Source organism: Lycium ferocissimum, chromosome 4 (assembly GCF_029784015.1).
Source record: "Lycium ferocissimum isolate CSIRO_LF1 chromosome 4, AGI_CSIRO_Lferr_CH_V1, whole genome shotgun sequence".
NCBI lineage: Eukaryota > Viridiplantae > Streptophyta > Magnoliopsida > Solanales > Solanaceae > Lycium > Lycium ferocissimum.
Genome location: NC_081345.1, coordinates 25552248 through 25571610, shown reverse-complemented (window position 1 = coordinate 25571610; position 19363 = coordinate 25552248). Strand labels below are relative to the sequence as shown.

The 19363-nt window shown below is 35.2% G+C and overlaps 2 protein-coding genes and 1 non-coding gene across 5 annotated transcripts; 2 read left to right on the top strand and 1 right to left on the bottom strand.

Annotated features, from left to right (window-relative positions):
* Positions 1 to 2658: 2658 nt before the first annotated feature.
* Positions 2659 to 12405, bottom strand: LOC132051956 (AP-2 complex subunit mu). 3 transcript variants are annotated; one of them, XM_059443250.1, is made up of 14 exons: positions 12276 to 12405; positions 10869 to 11046; positions 9639 to 9729; positions 7384 to 7478; positions 7061 to 7153; positions 6922 to 6970; positions 6715 to 6853; positions 6466 to 6582; positions 4813 to 4903; positions 4569 to 4711; positions 4080 to 4194; positions 3168 to 3212; positions 3002 to 3089; positions 2659 to 2843 (listed from the first exon to the last, which is right to left on the bottom strand). In XM_059443250.1, the coding sequence occupies exons 1-13, from the start codon at positions 12356 to 12358 to the stop codon at positions 3009 to 3011; spliced, it is 1320 nt and encodes a 439-aa protein (XP_059299233.1). In that variant the 5' UTR covers positions 12359 to 12405; the 3' UTR covers positions 2659 to 2843; positions 3002 to 3008. The 3 variants fall into 3 exon arrangements, with proteins under 3 accessions (XP_059299233.1, XP_059299232.1, XP_059299234.1); XM_059443249.1 differs by having other exon boundaries at positions 2803 to 3089; XM_059443251.1 differs by having other exon boundaries at positions 2803 to 3089; positions 7061 to 7150.
* Positions 12406 to 14752: 2347 nt separating this feature from the next.
* On the top strand, positions 14753 to 18485 carry LOC132051955 (uncharacterized). The gene is made up of 2 exons (XM_059443248.1): positions 14753 to 15146; positions 17899 to 18485. Exons 1-2 carry the CDS (start codon positions 14922 to 14924, stop codon positions 18133 to 18135), a joined length of 462 nt encoding a protein of 153 aa, XP_059299231.1. The 5' UTR covers positions 14753 to 14921; the 3' UTR covers positions 18136 to 18485.
* LOC132054984 (U6 spliceosomal RNA) lies at positions 16007 to 16107 on the top strand. Its single transcript, XR_009414454.1, has one exon. It is a non-coding gene; the product is annotated as a U6 spliceosomal RNA (small nuclear RNA).
* Positions 18486 to 19363: the final 878 nt, after the last annotated feature.

The window sequence follows — 19363 nt, the reverse complement described above, 5'->3', positions numbered from 1 at the left end:
GTGAAAACTGATTTTCTAGAATGAAGTATCGTATTTATACAATTTGTTGTTCGACGGTCTAAGTCTGGGTAAGCACGGACCATCAACGTGTGGACGGTCCGTCGATTGGATCATCGTTGTGCAAAACAGAGGGAATCAGAGAGGTGTATTTTGTAAAGCAAAAGTACAGTGGAAAGGACGGTGCATTATTGACGGTCCGTCGATTCGACTGTATTGTCAGTAGTCTGAGAAAGATTCTGAGTTTGCAAAACGAGGTTCTAGGGACGGTGCATGTTGACAGGCCATCAATCACTCGATGGTCCATCCCTCTAGCCATTGAATGACACCTGCAGAACTGAGTTTGGTTTTTCGACTTAAACTCCCCTTTTTGGCTTCCGAATCCCTGATCCATAGACGCGACTTAGTTTAAAAGGTACGAGCTGGTTTTACAAGTTTGCTTCATTAGTAAAGTCCAACAAATGGTTGTTGCCATTTTGTATTTTTTTTTTTTTTTTTAATTTCAAAAGTTTCTACTAAAGAAAAAGTTGAATTAAAGAGCCCAAGTTTAAAGCATAACTAAAAGGGGAAAGATCACGGAAGCCCCCTCAAACAAAAAAAATTACCCGCCCATACCCCCATTACTTTTGTACCCCCAGAAAAAATTAAAAATATTTACCCGAGATGCCCCCCAGTTATGATACCAAAATGATATATAAATATACTGAGATGGTATCATGGAAGATGCTTCAGTCCTTCTCTTAGCCCTCCATGATACCATCATGGTATATAAATATATTGAGACGGTATTATGAATGATCATGTTTGTATACCGTGATGGTATCATGAAAAACTGCTTTAGTCCTTCAAGGAAACACTCCTCTATGATATCATCGTCTTATATACATATACCGTAATGGTATCATGAAGGACTGTTTCAGTCCTTCAATGAGACACTCCTCAGGACTATCATGGAGGACTGTTTCAGTCCTTTTCTTAGTCGATGGTATATAAATATATTGAGACGGTATTATGAATGATCATGTTTGTATACCGTGATGGTATCATGAAGAACTGCTTTAGTCCTTCAAGGAAACACTCCTCTATGATACTATCGTCTTATATACATATACCATGATGGTATCACGAAGAACGCTTGCTTACCTTCAATGAGACACTCTCGGTGACTATCATGGAGGATTTATTTGATCCTTCTTAGTCCTCCATGATACCATCGTGATATATAAATATACTGTGATGGTATCACGAAGAGGAAGGGGTTTAGCCGAGGGGTATGCCGAGTAAATACTTTAAGCTTGTGGGGTAGAAGCGAAAATAGTTTGGGAGAGGGCATGAGTGGATAAATATTTTGTATTTTGAGGGCAATTAGTGATGTTTTCCCTAACTAAAATGCTTCAGCCCATATGTTAACAAATAACCGAGGTAAATCTACCTTTTCGATATTCTATATATTAATATTAGCACCCTTATAAGTTTAAATAGCTAATTAAGACATTTTTTTGTTTTATATCTTAAGCCTGTATTACATCTTTAACAGAGGATTAAACAAAATCAGACTATCTCTTAGGTTTGCATTACAAGTTTTCTTTACTTTTTTTCACTCCCATTCAAGTTGACATTAAATGATTTCAAATTCGATTGTAATGTCTCTTAATATTGTTTTAGTTAAAAGATTATGTATAGAATATAGAAAAAAAATCCTGAAAAATAGTAGAATCATGAAAAGATGTTTAATTAATAATTTTTTTAATATAAAGATTACAGCATTAATATTTATTCATATTTATATTTTCTTTATGACCGCACGTAGCGCGGGTAACTACACTAGTTTTCAATAATCAAAGTCATGTTAGAGACTTTCGTAATTCACTCTTTCCCTTCTTTTTCTCTGTTTTATTTTTTGAGTGAATAGCACATTACTTTGTCAATATACCGTAAAATTACTGAAACATATATGATAGGCAACTAATATTTATTTGAAGCAACAACAAGAACGTGTTGAAATTAATCTCAGTCGATAATGTAAATAATAAAACAGTTACCTTCATCCGCTTTAAAAAACTTGTATTTTTATCTGGTTAAAAGAATATTTTTGTTGTATACTACAGTAAACACACCATAATTACATGAATCTGCATGAGCACTTCCAAGATATTTTCTATTCCTGTTTTCTTGTAATTAATTTTTGCAAAATAAGACACTACAGTCTACAAATGATCGCCAAATCTTTCTTATTTCAGAGTAAAACAAAAACATATTTTGAACATTGTTTACCTGATAACCACTTTAAATCATAAGACATAATAAATATGTCCGAAGTATTACCATCGTTTGACATAAGCTACCAAAAGATGTGAGTTTCAAGCGCCGGTTGCGCAATTCAGTTCCGTTTTCTGCACTTGCTTTCTACAAGTAAATTTACTCTCTTCCCGCATCTTTATTGACACGAAAAACCCAAAAAAAAAAAAAAAAAAAAAAAAAGGTGTAAAAGAAATATTGGCAAATACCAGGGTAAGAAACATCAGATTCTAATCAATTCAGGCAATTCATATTTTCCATGCAACAGGCAGAAAATGTTTATATTACCATGCTGTACGGCCAAATTTGGCTGTTCCACTAAATACCTATTCCTCTCACCAGCACAACCATGTAAACCAAAGATTAATCAGATGAAAAGAAACCACCTAGTATTTTTTTTTAATTCTTTATGGATTTGTACCCTGTTCTCGCATGGTTTTCATCACTTCACTGGGGGAAGAAGGAAAAAAGATCTTAGGGCAGAATATGTCAAATATACAAATAGAATGGAAACGAAAGCCTCTTCTAGTCCTCGTAAAAGAACTGACCTGTACAACAGAACAATAAATTTTAAACAATAAACATACTATAGACAAACCACGTTTAAAAGCCCTCACAATACAAGATTCATAAGTTGCATTTCCAGAATAACAAAATGGCACCCCTATCTTCCATAACTCTGATCCTATAAACTAGATCAGCTTACCTATACTTCAGCACCTAATCTCATAAGAGCCAGCTTTTGTGATATAGCGAACCCATTCAACTGTGTTGTAGCCACTCTTTTCCCATACCTGCAAACAGTTGCTATGTGAAGCAGCGACTCAACCCAAAAAACAGTCCAAAGTTAATTACAAGTTTAGCAAGCATACCTTGAGAAAACGAACTCGAAGTCCAGATGCTGTAAACATGGGAACCTGTAATGCCAAGAAGTGGGTCATTCATCTACAATCAATAGTTTAGCCATGACAGAAACAACAAAAACAACAAAATTTCAGAGGTTACTTGTCCTAATCATTGCCATAACTGACTATAATCAGATCCTGTACATGAAACCTACATCTTCTCATTGCTATGCTGATTTAAAGTCAGAAAGAAACACCCATTGCCATCACATGAGTGCCCATTAAGCTCCCCTAATAATGAGTGAAATGCACTAAGACTCATATTTGTAATAATTTACTAATCCCTTGATTGGAAGATAGAAAAAAAAGGAAAAAGTAGATAAAATTTTCTCTTGCTTGAGCAAAGAGAAAACAGAAAGAAAAATAATAGGACAAAGTCAATTTTCTCTAATTCCAACTTCGTCAATGACATGAAAGACTTATACTTTTTTCTTCACTCCCACTTTCTTGTCAATCCAAACAAAGAATGAGAATGAAATTGTCTTCACCATTTCCTTCCTTTATTCTCCCTTACCTTCTTACCAAGCGAAGGTAAGCTCCCCCCATCAACCAGTAACCTTGGCTGGTATAACATTTCAACAAGGCTAGATATCAAACTCCTCCAACTTGTGTCACAAAAGAGCAGTAGAAGCAAATAGTGGTGATGATAATGTACAACATTCAGTAGCAGTTTTCCACTCTTAGTTGTCCTTTTGGAAATGTTTTCTAAGCATTAGGTTTGACCACATCTAATTCCAAAATTCTTTTACTTTCAGGTCCCTCTCTCCGCTAGAACCATTGAAGCTACGAATACATGCCATCATCAACCAAGTGAACACAGTTATCAACCCCCCCACCCCCACCCAAAAAAAAAAAAAAAAAAAAAAATCATCCACGCACCTGGAATTCCATCTGAATTGGTGGCCTAGTCCAGGACTTCTTCTCTGCTATTGTCGAAATCAACTCCACTTCAGCACTCAACGTTGACTCAGTTTGCCCAGGAAATTTTTTTATCCTGCAACAAGAAGCCCATATTGAAGATCCAATCCACTAGAAACTAATTTACTGCAGAAGAAGGTAGAAAACATAGCTGGCATACTATTAAAGAATATAGAGCACAGTCAATACACATCAAATAGTGTCCACAACAATATCATGGATCAGTGGGAAAATGGAAGAGAACATTTTTGTGCACTCTACACCTCTGCCATTGCACACCTCTTCAAGAACAACGTCCAATAGAGCGATGCCAAATCCATATTTTTAGACTAGGTCGAAGTCAAAGTCAACCCCAAGCCCCGTGGTCAAACCACGAAATAAATTATGTTCCCAAGTTATCCATAACTCTATAGGATTATGGCAAACAAGATAAAGCCATTTCATACTCACTTCCACACCAAAGAGTCAATGGATGGATTGTACTTTGCTCTCCCTGATGTCACCTGGAAGCTTGCTTTTGCAGTTTGCTTTGGCACTGGAATTTTAATGACAACTCCAAGAGCAAACATTTTCGCACCAAACACACTCTTAACCTGAAAAGGATACAAATCATATTAGAAAGTTATAAAGCATATCAACGTGGAGCAACATTTCGAATTGAATTTCACTCTATATTGAAAGAAGAGCGACAAACCTTAACATTCACTTCCATTCGTGTACGACCTAATTCCTTGATTGTTGGCAATACACGGAAAGGAAGATTTACTCCTTCAGTAATGCGGTACCTGAGGAAAAAAAAAGTTTGCAATTACAAACTTAGGCACTGTTATGAAAAGGGTATGCCTGAATATGTGTATAAAATTCAGGCACTCCTTCAGTAATGAACTGTTCTTTTTCCTAAACCAAGTGGCCAATATTTGAGTGAAAAAGCTTCAGCACATCCGAGCGATCAAACATATGCATAACATATATATAGTCCGCAAACATTACGACTTGCTCCATTACACTACAGATGACACTGGTAAATTTAGATTTCTCAAGAAAATTAAGGAATTAATCCCTTCAATTCTTTCAAGCTGAGTAAGTTTTTAAATTACTCAAAGTGAAAGGTAAGTAGAATAGTTATAAAACCGGAATAGTTATAAAACCACCAATGTTCTATGGTAGTGAATGCTGGGCCGCTAAAGTCCTAACATATCCACAAGACGACTGTTGCTTAGATGTGGATATTAAGATGGTTGTGCGATCACACAAGATTAAATAAGATGAAAATGATCACATCCGCCAGAAGGTCTAACTAGCACGCATTGATAGGTACGATAGAGAAGGTCGTTTGAGATTGTTTGGCCATGTCCATGTCAACCGACTGATGTACTGGTCCGTAGGTGTGGAACTATGGTGATTGAAGGTGTTGGGGACAAAATAGACCTAAAGCACATGGAAGAAAGTTGTCTCGAAAGACCTACAATTTCTTGGGATCAATGCAGACCTAGCTAATGATAGGGCAGAATGGTTCATCAAAGATCCATATAGGTGATACTAGCGGTGAATAAGATTTAGTCATCTTAGAGAACTTCTAATATTATTATTATTACTATTACTATTATCTACATATATTTAACTTACTTTTCTTTTTTTTTTTTTTTTTTTTTTTTTTTTGGTAAAGACTTTTAATTTTTTTTTTTTTATCGGGTAATGAGGATGACATGAGTTGAGCTTAAATGGAGAAATGATGATTATATAGCCGACCCCAACTTGTTTGGGATTGAGGCGTAGTTGTTGTTGTAGTATAGTAGTTTATCTTTCATATAATTCTGGTAATGGTTAAAGAAGATACCAAACTAACTGTTCAAATTTTTGTGTGAAGTACTTCACGGAAGAAGATCACGGCGTAGTTTAGATTTAAAATTGTTGAAACTTGTGAATCGTGCACAAATAGATCATCTTATAGAAGTGAATGATAAGTTTGAGATGTCTAGAGGCGGGAAATGGAATGCGCCGATGGAAAGAGGGACCAGAAAATTTATATCTTGGAAGTATGATCAGAATACTATGTGATTCCACCTGATTGTAGTGCAGTTCCTACCCACTATTTGCATAACAATTCAAAGGACAAATACTCAAAGTTGATAGTTTCTTGTATGATGCTTACTCAGAGTTCATATTAAGATGTTAGAGGTAAATCATCATTTGCTGTGAACATGAGCAAAATTTCCAAGTGAATTTAGCATTGTTCTATAAAAATAAATGAAGAGCCACAGACTCAGCCTTCCAGCTTGAGAATCTAATAAAGATAATAAAAACAGAGCCTAAAAACAACCGTGTAGCGAAAGAGGTATGAACTTACTTCATCAGTTCAAATTCACCATCTGGTGGTACAAAGCTGACAGTCTTTTCTGAATTGAATCTTGTCAAGTTTACACATTGGTGGAAAGTAACATCGTCGAGCTCAATAGTTTTTCCGCTGCACAGAGTAGCAGAGCAATGCATATATGTTGGTGATCAACACAAAATGGTAACCTACCATGCAGAGGCTGAAACTAACATGGAGACCAAACTGAAAAAGCTACGTACTACACAAGTATTCAGAAGTTACCTCTTTGTTGGACGGGATTTAAGCTGTGACTCTTTCTCAAGGCCAATTTTGTCATTTAACCCCAACTTCAAATCAGGCATTCCCGAAAGGAAGCATTTCATGAGAACTTTCCCAGTTACATCACAACGGAGCACACTACCTACAATTGTCTTGTTAGTGGAAAACTGAAAACCAAAAGCATCCACCAAGATACAAGAGAACTTATACCTTTTGAAGACATAAGGAGATTAACACTTTCCACAATATCCAGAAACACCTGTCAAACATGTAAATTCTATTTAAGTTACAAAATTGGGTGGATAAGAGAACCACAGAAAAAGTTTAAGACGTAAACAGAAAAAACCACCTCATTCTTCTTATAAACAAGACCCTCCCTGCGCCAACCAACAGCACCTGTGACTTGTAATGTTGCATTTGGAACTGGTTTATCTAAAGGCTGCTGGTTTTTGTGCATGAGAAGAAGAAGTCAATAGAGTTATCCATATATTTTTTAGAAAGAATAGAGTTACCCATATTACAACAAAAATTTCTCTTTGCTTACATCCCATGACTGATATCTTTTCTTTCGAGAGGTATCTCATGACTGTACTTTTTTTAAGAAAACCAAATAGATAAAATATTCTAAACTATTCTATTGATGCTATGAAAGCAAGTAGAGAGACAACTAACCTTTGACGAAAAGGGTGAGCGAACTCCTTCCTGAGTAATATAGAGCTTCAAGATTTCAGGTGAAAGATTTTGAGGGTAACCGAAGTCCATTATTTCTGTGATGTTTACAAATTAACGAAAATCAATTTATAAAGCACATTTGATAGGTATATGAAAATGACTGAACATTAAATTTTGCGGCGTACAACAAGTAATTATCGGATTTATGCAGATTAAAGCAATTAGCATGTCCATAGACAGTTGTCATTTATTATCAGACTCCGAATAAACAAAAAGCTCATAAAAAAAGCTTAAGATGTCCATGAATGAAACAAATAAGAACCCAAATACTAAGAGCTCATTTCATACACCAGATCAGCCTCAGGTTAGGCAAAACAAAGTGCGCCCCTCGTAGCATTCAAAATTAGACCAAATTGGATTTATTCTATCCAGGATTTTTTTTTCTTTTATAAGTATCCAGATATTGTTTCATCGCAAAGGAGTTGGGATTGCAGTCTACCTGGCAGGTTTGAGGCAAATGACTGAATTGGCATTCTCATATAAATAGAGAAGGATAACAACTGGGCTAAGGGAAATCGCACTAAAGGTGGTGATTTCACCCTGACAAGTAACTAGCAGGGCAAGATTCCTCACTCTTTTTCCCGTCTTCATCTTCTTTCGCCTCCTCCTATCCACTACAAACAATTTCAAGACTCTCAACCCGGATGCCTGGGAGCACAGACCTCTTTTAACCCTCTTTGGGTAGCTTCTCTTCTTCCTTCCTTTATCTCTTCCTTTGCCCCAACAGTCAAGCACCCAATCAAACAATTCCCCACTAAGCCACTGCTTTTTTCCTCCGACGATAGAATACTGATATTTGCCGGCCAATGAAGCATTCAAGCTCATCCTCCACCCACCCTGCGATAATTTCTTTGATTTTTTCAATTTTTCCTGATATTTGTCCACTTTCTACCAATTGTTTTTGCGCTTTTCCTAATATTTTTCACTGCCAATGCTTTTGTTGATCTCTGCTGTTTCTGATTGTGTCTTGAAATTATGCCACTTAGATAGCTTTTTGGTTTGTTGAAGTTGTGTGGTAATATTTGTTTTGTATATCTTCGATTATAGAGAGATCAAAATGTGGACAATAGACTTATAAAACAATAAATTCGGAGTGGGAATTTTGGAAATAAAAATTGAATTCACTGATTTATATGCGGTGTCATCCATCATATAAACACTAGTCACAAATACAAATCCGCTCTCTATTCCCCTCGCTAATACTCCAATCCTAAGTAATACAACCCCACCCTGTCCCATTTAATATACCAAATGACCCCCAAGATATGCATTTTTTATGTTGTGCACTGTCCACGAGAGTGTAATATACTACGTCGAGCACATCATGCTAAATCTGGCAAACAGATGTGACTAGCTAGTCACTAAAGCAAGATAATAAACATTTTCTGGCAGATAACGTAGAAAAATCACCAGGGGAAGTTTTCATCATATTCAATTCACTGGAACAGAGCTTCAGTTAGGGATTTCTGAAGGAAATATTTCAATACAAGCATCTGAAGGGTGTGTTTTCTAGCGTGTATAGTGAAACAGAAGCAGCCCTAGTAGTGCATATGTACTGAAATTCTTCATAGAGGACAGATTATTGTTTTAAAGAAGACTGTCACACCAAAGGCAACAGAAATTTCTTTCCACACTTCCTTTCATCTCAATTAAAAAGTAAAAAGCTTCTTCACCAAGACAGCTAAACCTAACAAAAATTACTAGATATGCATGCTTTCATAAGGTCCACAATACTGTTTATAGAAACCCCGTGTTCAAGCAAACCACAATGATGAACACAAGCAACCATATCCAAACAATAGCTCCTTGCAAGAGAGGATATGAAGAACCACATCATCTATCAGTCATCAGTCACTCAATTGAACTATTGAAGTATACTACGTAAGCAACATAGCCTCTCCTTAAGTTTGCTTTCCAGTTTCCACATTATCCTTACAGCAGTACTCTGTCCAGTTATAATTAAATCTACAACCTTTCCTCTCAAAGATAACGAAGTGGGTAATGGGAAATCAATCGCACGCATAAAAAATCAACATCACTTGCAAAGAAAAAACAGAAAATTAAAAAAAAAAAAAAATGTATATCATAATCAATACAGAAAGTCTGTTTCTTTTTTAGTAAGTAATACAGAAAGGCTTTCTTGATCGGACTTTTAGAATAAAATTTCAAAAATAAATAATCTCCGAATGGCTTACCATCCAAAAGCTCATAGATTAAGACAAAGTTATTACGGATGGCATCTTCATCAAAAGAACCACCGAAATAAGATTTGAATAGTGCAACAGCCTGCATGAGAATCAAAAAGAAAGTTGCCAAAACGAGTAAACACAACTAGAATACACTGGAATTTAAATCCACTACCTACAAATTATAGCACATTCATCATACGAGTTATAAAACGAAAGGGCAGTAACAATGACAAGCTGAACACAGATTTGGCAATTAAATAACAGATATGGAATTATGCTTCCCCTTCTCCTTTTCATATGAAATTCCATGCATGTTTCTCCTGAGATAGTTGAAAATGTATGATATTTTTTACAATCGTGGTGTTTGGGAAAATTTGTGCACACCTCGACTATCCCAATGGATACCTGCTATTTCTCAGCAAACTTAGGCAGATGAGAAGGTATCATGTCGAGTGTTTTGTCTCTAAACCGGATTTGAACCTATTTTCCTATGGTTTTCATCCACCTCATTAACCACTAGGTCACACCCTTGGTTTGAAAAATTATGATATTTAGACACCTAATACTGGAGACTAAGAAAATGGGTTTTGGTGTTCAACAATGCTGCGGATACATGAAATACAGATATTTATAATGTGTAAATTTTTTCTTTTAAAATTAGTAGAGGCTATTATAAGCTTTTATATTTATTGCTAGTTGAACGTGGAAATAAAGGGTAGTAAACGCCAACAACAACAACAATAAAGCAATTAGCCAAGGAAGAAAAGAACCTCAGATATTTATCCAACAAAAGGTGGTTGTTAAATATAAGGCATAATACATACACAGACCTTCAAACTTCGCCTCAGCTGGCAAGTATGCCCTCCAACTTTTGGTGTGCACAAGTAGGCACCTGAACTTGTCTCCACTTTGTCAATTGAATACTCCAACTTACAAAATGATCATCTAAACACCTCCAAAATTTATGTGCCATGTCAGCATTTGTGTTTACATGTTCAACTTAAGTTGAGGTGCCTACTTGTACACACCAAAGTGGAGGGCATACTTGTCAGCTGAGGCCAAGTTTGAGGGCCTGTATATGTATTATGCCTAAATATAAACAACCTAGGTTCAGATAACACAAATATATCCTGCATTTACTCAAAATAATTTCGAAACCCCATTTGAATCCTAGTAAACAGTCATTTCCAAAGACCAAATGTCAAAATTCTGAAAGTACAGGATATTTGAGGTTACCTCAACAACAAACTTGAATGCACATGCGACATTTGCATTGCTGCTAACTACAATCACAATATAGACATTGCTAATTCTCATGTAGAAGAAAGAGCAGCCTCCAATCTGTCTGACAGGACATGTCCCAAGTTCTTTTGTCTGCATTATGTGCATCCGGAAGGCATCTACCATATTACCGCTGTTAAATCAAGTTCACAGTTAATGAGAAGATCACAGCTTATATTGCAATAGACTTCTTTATTTTTGACAGGGGATAGCATGTAGGATTTCTGCAAATATTTTATTAGAAAATAGAAAGAAAGAAAGAAAACTGAAGACAAGTAGAAGTTATTTATAAAACGTACATAATGATAACTGGAATGGATGTCAAAGCCAAAACTTTGACATATGCAAGCTTCACATTGGTCAGAATTTCTCGATAGCGGGATAAGAAGCACAATTCTTACAAGTGACATGTAATGGAGTGAGCTCTATGCCAATCCAATCCATGATGGAGATACCTATGGATCCTATCCCAAACTTTTACATGTTACTGCCGCTAATGCTATAGAAATTACACGAGAGAATCTGGACATGCAAGCAAAGAATGCTTTAATCAATCAAGTTCAGGTGTATAAACGAGGAACTAGAAAGTCATTACCTACTGGGTCACAGCTATTATACTACCACAAACTAGATTGCAGGTGGCCAGTTTTTCAATAGCAATCACGACTGGGAGAATCTCTACCTAGGGTGGATGTTTGATGTTACTACCAATAAGTGCTGATCCTTTTTCTTCTAGTACTATTTCTGAAGAAATATTGGAAGTCTATTACTTACAGCAAACTGCCCAATCTTTTGTTCAGGATCTGGCGGAGAGTGAGACCAAGTAAAGTACTACTTGGATTCTTGTAACTGATGCTACAGAGAAATGCAACACATACATACATCTATCACTGCATCACTACTGCTTCGTGGCAATGCATTCCAATACAGTATAAATATATACTCCCTCCATCTCAATTTGTTTGTCTAGTTTTGGCTAGGCACGGAATTTAAGAAATTAAAAAAGACTTTTAAATCTTGCGGTCTTAAACTAAAGTTACATGAAATATGCCTTTAATACTGTGGTTTTAAACATGTCATGTGGAAAGTTGGAACTAAAGAGTTGTCAAAAAAGGAAAGACACATTCTTTTTGAAACTAACTAAAAAGGAAAGTAAGACAAACAATTCGAAAGGGAGGAAAAATCTTTCAAGCACACGCTCATGTAAATACGCATCTACACTAAATTTCGACATATCACTACGAAGTAGAAGCAGTGTAATGATACTTTTTAACCTAAAATCCTAGATCCATCAGTCAATAAATTTCCACAAAATACAATACAGAAATCAGTAAAATGATATCACAATTCAACGTAACGTACCCGACATCGTCACGGTAGAGGCGGTTGATGAGGACATCACCACGGAGATTAAGGAAGTATACAGCTGAAGCTGCCACAGGCATCGCTGCAATGGATCTTACAACTTTCTCAGATCTAATTGATTCGATAACGTTTCTACAAATTGTAAGGAAATGAAAATGTTGGAACAACAGTTGGATTTGTTTAGGTGAGAAAGAAATGTGGGCAGCTTAAAATCGGCGTCTTCGGTATTCTTTTTCTAATTTCAACGCCCAGGAAGGAACGAAATGAAGACGACACCACGTGCTCTTAGTCTGACTCTGACCTGCTTTAATTAAAAATTTAAGAAACGATTAAAGGCTCAAATTTGCTCTATTTTATTTTTACACACTTTTTAGGAAAAAAATTCAATTTACACCTTTGATAACTGACGAGTTTTAATTGAGACTATCACATATTATTTTAAATTATTATCAAAAGTAAATGTGTAAATTTAAATATTTTTATTAATGTAATTTAACACATATCTTAGATTCCACTTATGAGATTATATTGTTATTTGTTTTGTAATTTGACAAATGAGATTGTATTAGTTTCTTGTTGAAACTCCTTAAATAATAAGGTAAAATTAGAGATTATTTACTTAATGACGAGAAATATGAATTAATCCGAAGTATAAAATATTCTAAAATTGAGCAAGTTGAAATGATTAGTTACGAATTTGAACCTTTTGCCTTTAAGAAATCCTACTACCTAGTTGCTTTTTGTTCCAATTTATGTGATATCACTTTTTTTTTTTTTTTTGAATCTTTCTAAAAAAAATGATATATTTTTATATTTAGAAATAATTTAACTTAAAATTTCCTCTCTTATTTTTAATATGAAATGATATATAGTCACACAAACATGTACGACTTATTTTAGACCACCAGTTTCAAAAGTATTTCTTTTTTTATTTAACTTCATACCTAATCAAATTATACCACATAAATTGAGACCGGTGAAATAGTGCTTAATATTCTTTCTCTCTAGTTTTAAATAATAGTTACTAGTAATATAATATTTATTTATTTTTTATAAGTATGTTACTCTGCTAATTTGAGCAACTCAGAAGCGAACCAAAGCACAATTGGATGAGCATGAGCTTTCATAATGGAGGTCTCGGATTCGAAACCCCTACAGTTATGTTTTTTTTATGGTTAGTGGGATTTACTTTGTGCGCACCCGTAGAATAGCGGCTGCGGATTTCCTTGTTACTCCCTCGGTCTTATAATAAGTGTCACCTTAACCAAAAAATTTTGTCCCATAATAAGTGTCACCTTAGGAAACCAAAATATAAAATTGCTAGTTTTTTCCAATTCTATCCTTGAACAAAAAAGTGACATCTAAATGACGATTGAAAAAGCCACATAGTAACTTGGTATTGTTGGATTCTCAATGTCAAAAGGTTTACTTCTTGTACATGCTCCAATCAAGAGGTAAAAGTAATTTGTTTTTATTATAAAGGGGTAATTTAGTAAACTTCACATTGTATTATTAGTTTCTTAATATGCGTATTTTTAGCTAAGTTGACATTTATTATGGAACGAGGGAGTATTAAAAAAAAAACAAAAGTGAACCAGGAAACTACACCTAAAACGCTAAACTTTATACTACTACTCCCTCCGTGTCAAATTATGTCTAAGTTATAATTTCTCTCCATTAAATATTTATCTCATTTTCATTAATGACAGAATTCTATAAGGGTAAATGAGAAAGAAATAATCAATTGCGTTTTGAACTTTTATAACGATAAATAATTTGAGACTGTTATAAAATAATAAAATTAAAATGCAAGAGAACATATAAATGAAAGAGACTTAAGATTGATATGATTTCTTTCACTTCTGTGTTTTTTCCATAGGACATGAGTGGTCCTATTTATAGGAAAACTAATTTAGTAATACATTTGGTTTCACCAACTAAAAATAACTAACATTTAGTGATCACTAACTAAAAGATAACTCACTTTGGAGATCACTAACTAAAAGATAACCACCAAACTACTTGAATGATACATGGACATTCACTATTAAATACTCCATCTATTTTAATTTATGTGAACCTATTTCCTTTTTAGTCCGTACTAAAATAAATGACGTCTTTCCTAATTAAGAAACAAATTCACTTTATGAAGTAATTTACAGCCAAACAAATTTTCAAGATTATTTTGAACCACAAATTTCAAAAATCTTAACTCTTTTTTAAATATCGTGCTCAATCAAATGAATTCACATAAATTAAAATGGAGTATTATTTACAACAGAGACAACTATATTTAGCAAACACAGATAATTTGAGGCGGGGTGAAGACTTGATTAGGTGCTAACAATGTGACTGAAGCCAGGATCATTTCAGCTTTGTCGTTTACTTTGGGTAAAAACACAAGTTAATTGCGTTACCAAAGTGCCAACGAAAAGAGAGTAAAAAAAAAAAAAAAATCTACTTTAGGCCTTTTTTTATCAGCTCGTCGCACTGCACCTTTAAACTTGTCAATTATCAATCATCTCTACTCTCTAATTCGCCGATCACCAGTCCGTACGAAGACTTAAGATCTACCGTCGATTGTGATTTTCAGTGTTTCTTTGAACTTGAAATGCATGTACTATCTTATATGTAGTACAAGTGATGGGTATATTCAGGAGATTAGCTGGGTTTCTAGGGTTTTCAAAAGACGAAGGGGGGCATGAAGTTAGAGATGTAGAAGAAGATGACAACAACATAGCACCACCTCATAATAATAATAATAATGTTCCTCGTAAAGGATTTAGTGTACCTGTTCAAGTTCCTGTTTCTAGAGATCTACCTGGTCCTATCCTTATTCCCTGTAAAACAGGCGCTGGTGGCGTTCAGGTAATTACTGGGGACAAAAATTGAAAGAAACTTTTATTTTGAGAACCTGTAATATAGTTCTGTTTTATTCATTTCTGCTTACAACCTTTTCTTTAATACTGATGAACAATCAATCAATTACTATTATGTTAATCCAATTTGGTTAGGTCAGCTTAATAACTGTCAAGTTAATGCTACATAAGCTCACATATGTGAAATTGTTTGTCACTGATTAATAATTTTTCTTGGGCAGACGCGTACTTCAATCTTATGGTTCTTCATTATCTGCATATGGCTTTTTTTCGTAGGTGCTCATTTTGCTTGGGCTTTTAATTTAATGTTTCTATTCAGCGGACGTGGTTATTGGCAAGAACTTATTGAATCCATCGTTTGGGCTCATAATAAATTAAAAGTTGCTTATGCTTACTTAGCCGAGAGCCTTGAGCATTATACAAGGACGTGTTGTAGGAGTAACCCATTACCTTCTGGGTGGAATTGCCACAACATGGGCATTCTTCTTAGCAAGAATTTACATAGTAGGATAATGGCAAGTTCTGGATTGTTCTCCTAGTTTTAGAGGCATTGTCATTCTTTGCTATTTCTAGGTTCTATGAATGCAAATATTCAGTGTTTCTTGTAGGACTAAGTTTCTTGTACGTTGTAGCTGTTTGTTTCTTTGGCAAGTTCCCAAGATCCTAGTATTGTTCTCCTATGAAAGTCTAATTGTGCAACCAGGGCATAAGATTTTCGCCTACAAACATGGTGTACAGAGAGGACATAAGATTTTGCCTACAAATATTGGTTCCTGTGATAGACTAGGCTATAAGATTGTCTGCAATCGCGTAAGAAAAGTATCATGAACTAAAGAAAGCCTATAACTTGTCCCTTTGGGAACATCCAATAAAATTGGAATGATGCAGAAGATTACCATGGCCCCTGCGCAAGGATGACATGCACAAATCAAGAAATGGTCCAAATAAAGCTTGTCACTTGCAGCTCCCTAATATGCCAGTTAATGAAATATCTTTGAAGAGAAATACAGGATCAGATCATGATGTGTCCTCAAATGCATAAGAAACGATCACTGTTTTAGCATGAATATTCAAGTCTCTTTTCTTGGCCAATGAATTAAATTCTATGGAAAAGTTTGTCAAACATAGGATGACATCCGATCTAAAGAAAGAATTTAGTTCTTCAACTTGGTTCCTAAATGTTTGAAGCTTTGAAAGTTTAGTATTTGATTATAATTGTTGTGTGGTAAAGGAGATTCCATCAACATTTGTGCTACGTTATCTTCATCTTTTAAAGGAGAATTTTTTGTTATTTGCTAATGCAAGATTCGCTTGGTAGTTTGTTTAGATTTTGGGGCATGGTGATTTCCCTGCAAAAGGAAGGACATTAATATGAAGGATTACTAAGTGAGCGAGGATTTCATTTGTAAGCCTAGATGCGTTGTCGTTAAAGGTTCACTTTCAGGCACGAACCCTGAAACTAAGTGAAGTACAAGTTGGATGTTTCATCTCACTTAGGCGGCGCTTTGGTGTAGGTTCCACGGCGCATCATTATTAGGCTTCTATCTCGAAGGTGTAACTAAATAATAAATATTGTTGGTAAATTGATGTATAAGCTGTTAAGAAAATGTTATGAATGAACATGTTTTGGTATGGAATATGAAATTAGAATTTTATTAAAGTAAGCTGGTCATTAAATTTGAATTCGACTCTTAAAATTGCAACTTTGCATCTCAATCAGAAATCTAAAATGGTTTGAATATGATTGACATGATTTTTTTACTTATACTTGACTTCATTGTGATTTTCTCAACTTGTCCAAATAATTGTTTTTGTGTGTAACTATTTTTCTAGCATTTTATATATACAGACACACATATATATTTCCTCATTTGCATCTTCTTCACTAATGTCCATGCTTTAATTGTGCCTTGTGCTTAAAGCCCCATCGGGGCTTTGTGCTTTTCTATGCATTCCGCCGTGAAGGAGGTGAAGTCCTCTGAAAATCTGCTCTTCACTCCTAGCTTGTTATCGAACAAAAAAATGGGGATCAGGTGTCTTTCCATCAACCTTCTGTGTATGAGCTCGGTGCTCCACGCACTATCTGATAAGAGTATCTGAAAGCCAGAAAGAAGAGCTTTTTCATTAATTTGTTATTCGGTGTATTCTTTTATGTATTAACTTCAAGGACTCTTAGTGCTTCATATCATAATCAAAATACCTCTATGGCCAACCTTCCTGTCTCTCTAAAACATAAGAAATAGCAAAATGGTGTCTAGTAAAAAAAGGTTTTCTAGTTTAGAGAGGACATGGGAGATTTTCTGGTCAGTTTTAACTTTTTTTTGGATAAGTTTTTCTAGTCAGTTTAACTTCTTGATGCCGTGGTCCTGCTGCAGTTTGTTAATGCCTGTCGTTGCTTCTTTGTTGAAACTTTGGTGGTTGCGCCTTTTCTTCTCCTTGTGTTAATCAAACACCTAGAGTTGAGCTGCAAGTTAACAAATAACACCTAATGTTTAAGTTTCTTGATTCGTTTGGGATCATGTACGTGCATTATCTTTGATGCTGATGAGAGAATGACAACTTTCTTTGACAGTCCATACATGTTCGACTTGTTTAATTGTCATTCATTAAGAATGACTATAATTTCTTGATTGTTGCTCAGTGCATCCAGTTTTGTGCTTTTGTTGTTCTCTGAATTTTAGAATAACTGGTAAGTTTGTGATGCACATCTTTAACAGTTCTCATTTTTTCTCTGTGCTTAGGGATTGAGATGGTATGCCAAGCGTCTTAGAATAGATGAAGACGGAGATGTGGCAGACGAGTTCCTAAATGAGATCCCACCAGATACACCTTCTAGTACAGAAGAGAATCACAGAAAATTCCCTAGGTTTGAATTGAAGTACACTACAAAGTCTGCAAAAGTAACAAGCCAGGCACTCTCAGCAGCGGGAAAAATTAAATATCGTGTGGAATATCAAGGCAGATTGGAGTGGATTTGAAGACTTACTCTGGGTAGTCATTGCATTTGAGATGGGGATTTCAGTAACATGACTGCAGCTACGCAGCTTGCTTGATTTTTTTTTCTTTATTCTCAAGGACTAACGGTGTGTTTATGTGGGGTGGCATTGATTGGGGATTCAGTTTCCTGTTGGGCTCTGATTTGTGAGAAGCTGGTGCCTTGAAGTGATGAAACGTACAACAGCGTAATTGTACTCCTAGATATTCCAGTATACACATGCTTATTGAACTTTCAAGAACATCATGTCTTGTTAGCTATTCACTGTATCATTGTATGTATTGAGAAATATTAGCATGGGCATAAATGACACATAAGAGGCACTTTTATAGAGTTCCACTTTCCTGTTCTAACCATAAGACTCTGTAGTATAGTGGGTTCTCTCGTTTTTTTTTTTTGATAAAGGTAACATTAGTGGGTTCTCTCGTTAGCTGTTTATTGAACAAAATGTTTAGTACAAGAATCTCACTCGCGCATGCATTATGCTTTAAACAATGTTTTTCTTTGTGGTATTTATCTCACGCCTCTCAAGCGAATTCCAGTTGCTTTGGCAATAGTTAGACTTCAGGAAGTTATATTCTGAAATGTCATCTATACGAACCTATGGTGATTAGAGACTCATAGTGAGGCGTTTAGTTTATAGGGTTTGTATATGCTTTCTAGATTCTTGGAGACTAGCAAGTGATACTGTGAAGGTTCCAGCTTCTCCTGCAGCCGAAAAGAAGCATCATTGTTGAATAAATTCTTTGTTTTTCCAGACTTCTTGTGGTGAACTCCGAGACTTTATTTTTCGCGTTTGGTATAAGGTAAAATGTTTTTCATGAGAGATTTTACCTTGTTCAATAAGTCTTATTTAATGAGATATGAAGTACGTGAGACATGGTGATAGTGGAAGGATTGTTTTGAGTATTAGGTCCTCACTTGTGGGATTACCCTGGTTTGTTTGTTGTTATTGTTGTTTGAGTCTAGAGGTTGTCAGCAACTTATAAAGAGTTTATTGAATCATGTGATTTTATTGTAGAGTTGAGATATTAGTAAAAAAAAATGTCTTGCATACAAATGACTTTAGTCATATTGTTTCATGGAGGAACAAAATGTATAAAGCACAGCCCTTGGGTTCCTTGTTGAAGTAAAAGACTTGTGTTGCTGAAATTTCCTACGAAAGGATCCTAGTTCGATAATGTTAAAAAATTTCAGAGTGCATACTCTTT

Excerpts from the sequence above, each read along its gene's own strand:
- LOC132051956 (XM_059443250.1), bottom strand. The coding sequence starts at position 12,358 with ATGCCTGTGGCAGCTTCAGCTGTATACTTCCTTAATCTCCGTGGTGAT. Across the intron at positions 7,154-7,383 it reads GCTCACCCTTTTCGTCAAAG|CAGCCTTTAGATAAACCAGT; the intron begins GTTAGTTGTCTC and ends CACAAAAACCAG. Across the intron at positions 4,712-4,812 it reads GAATGGAAGTGAATGTTAAG|GTTAAGAGTGTGTTTGGTGC; the intron begins GTTTGTCGCTCT and ends TATCCTTTTCAG.
- LOC132051955 (XM_059443248.1), top strand. The coding sequence starts at position 14,922 with ATGGGTATATTCAGGAGATTAGCTGGGTTTCTAGGGTTTTCAAAAGAC. Across the intron at positions 15,147-17,898 it reads CAGGCGCTGGTGGCGTTCAG|GGATTGAGATGGTATGCCAA; the intron begins GTAATTACTGGG and ends CTCTGTGCTTAG.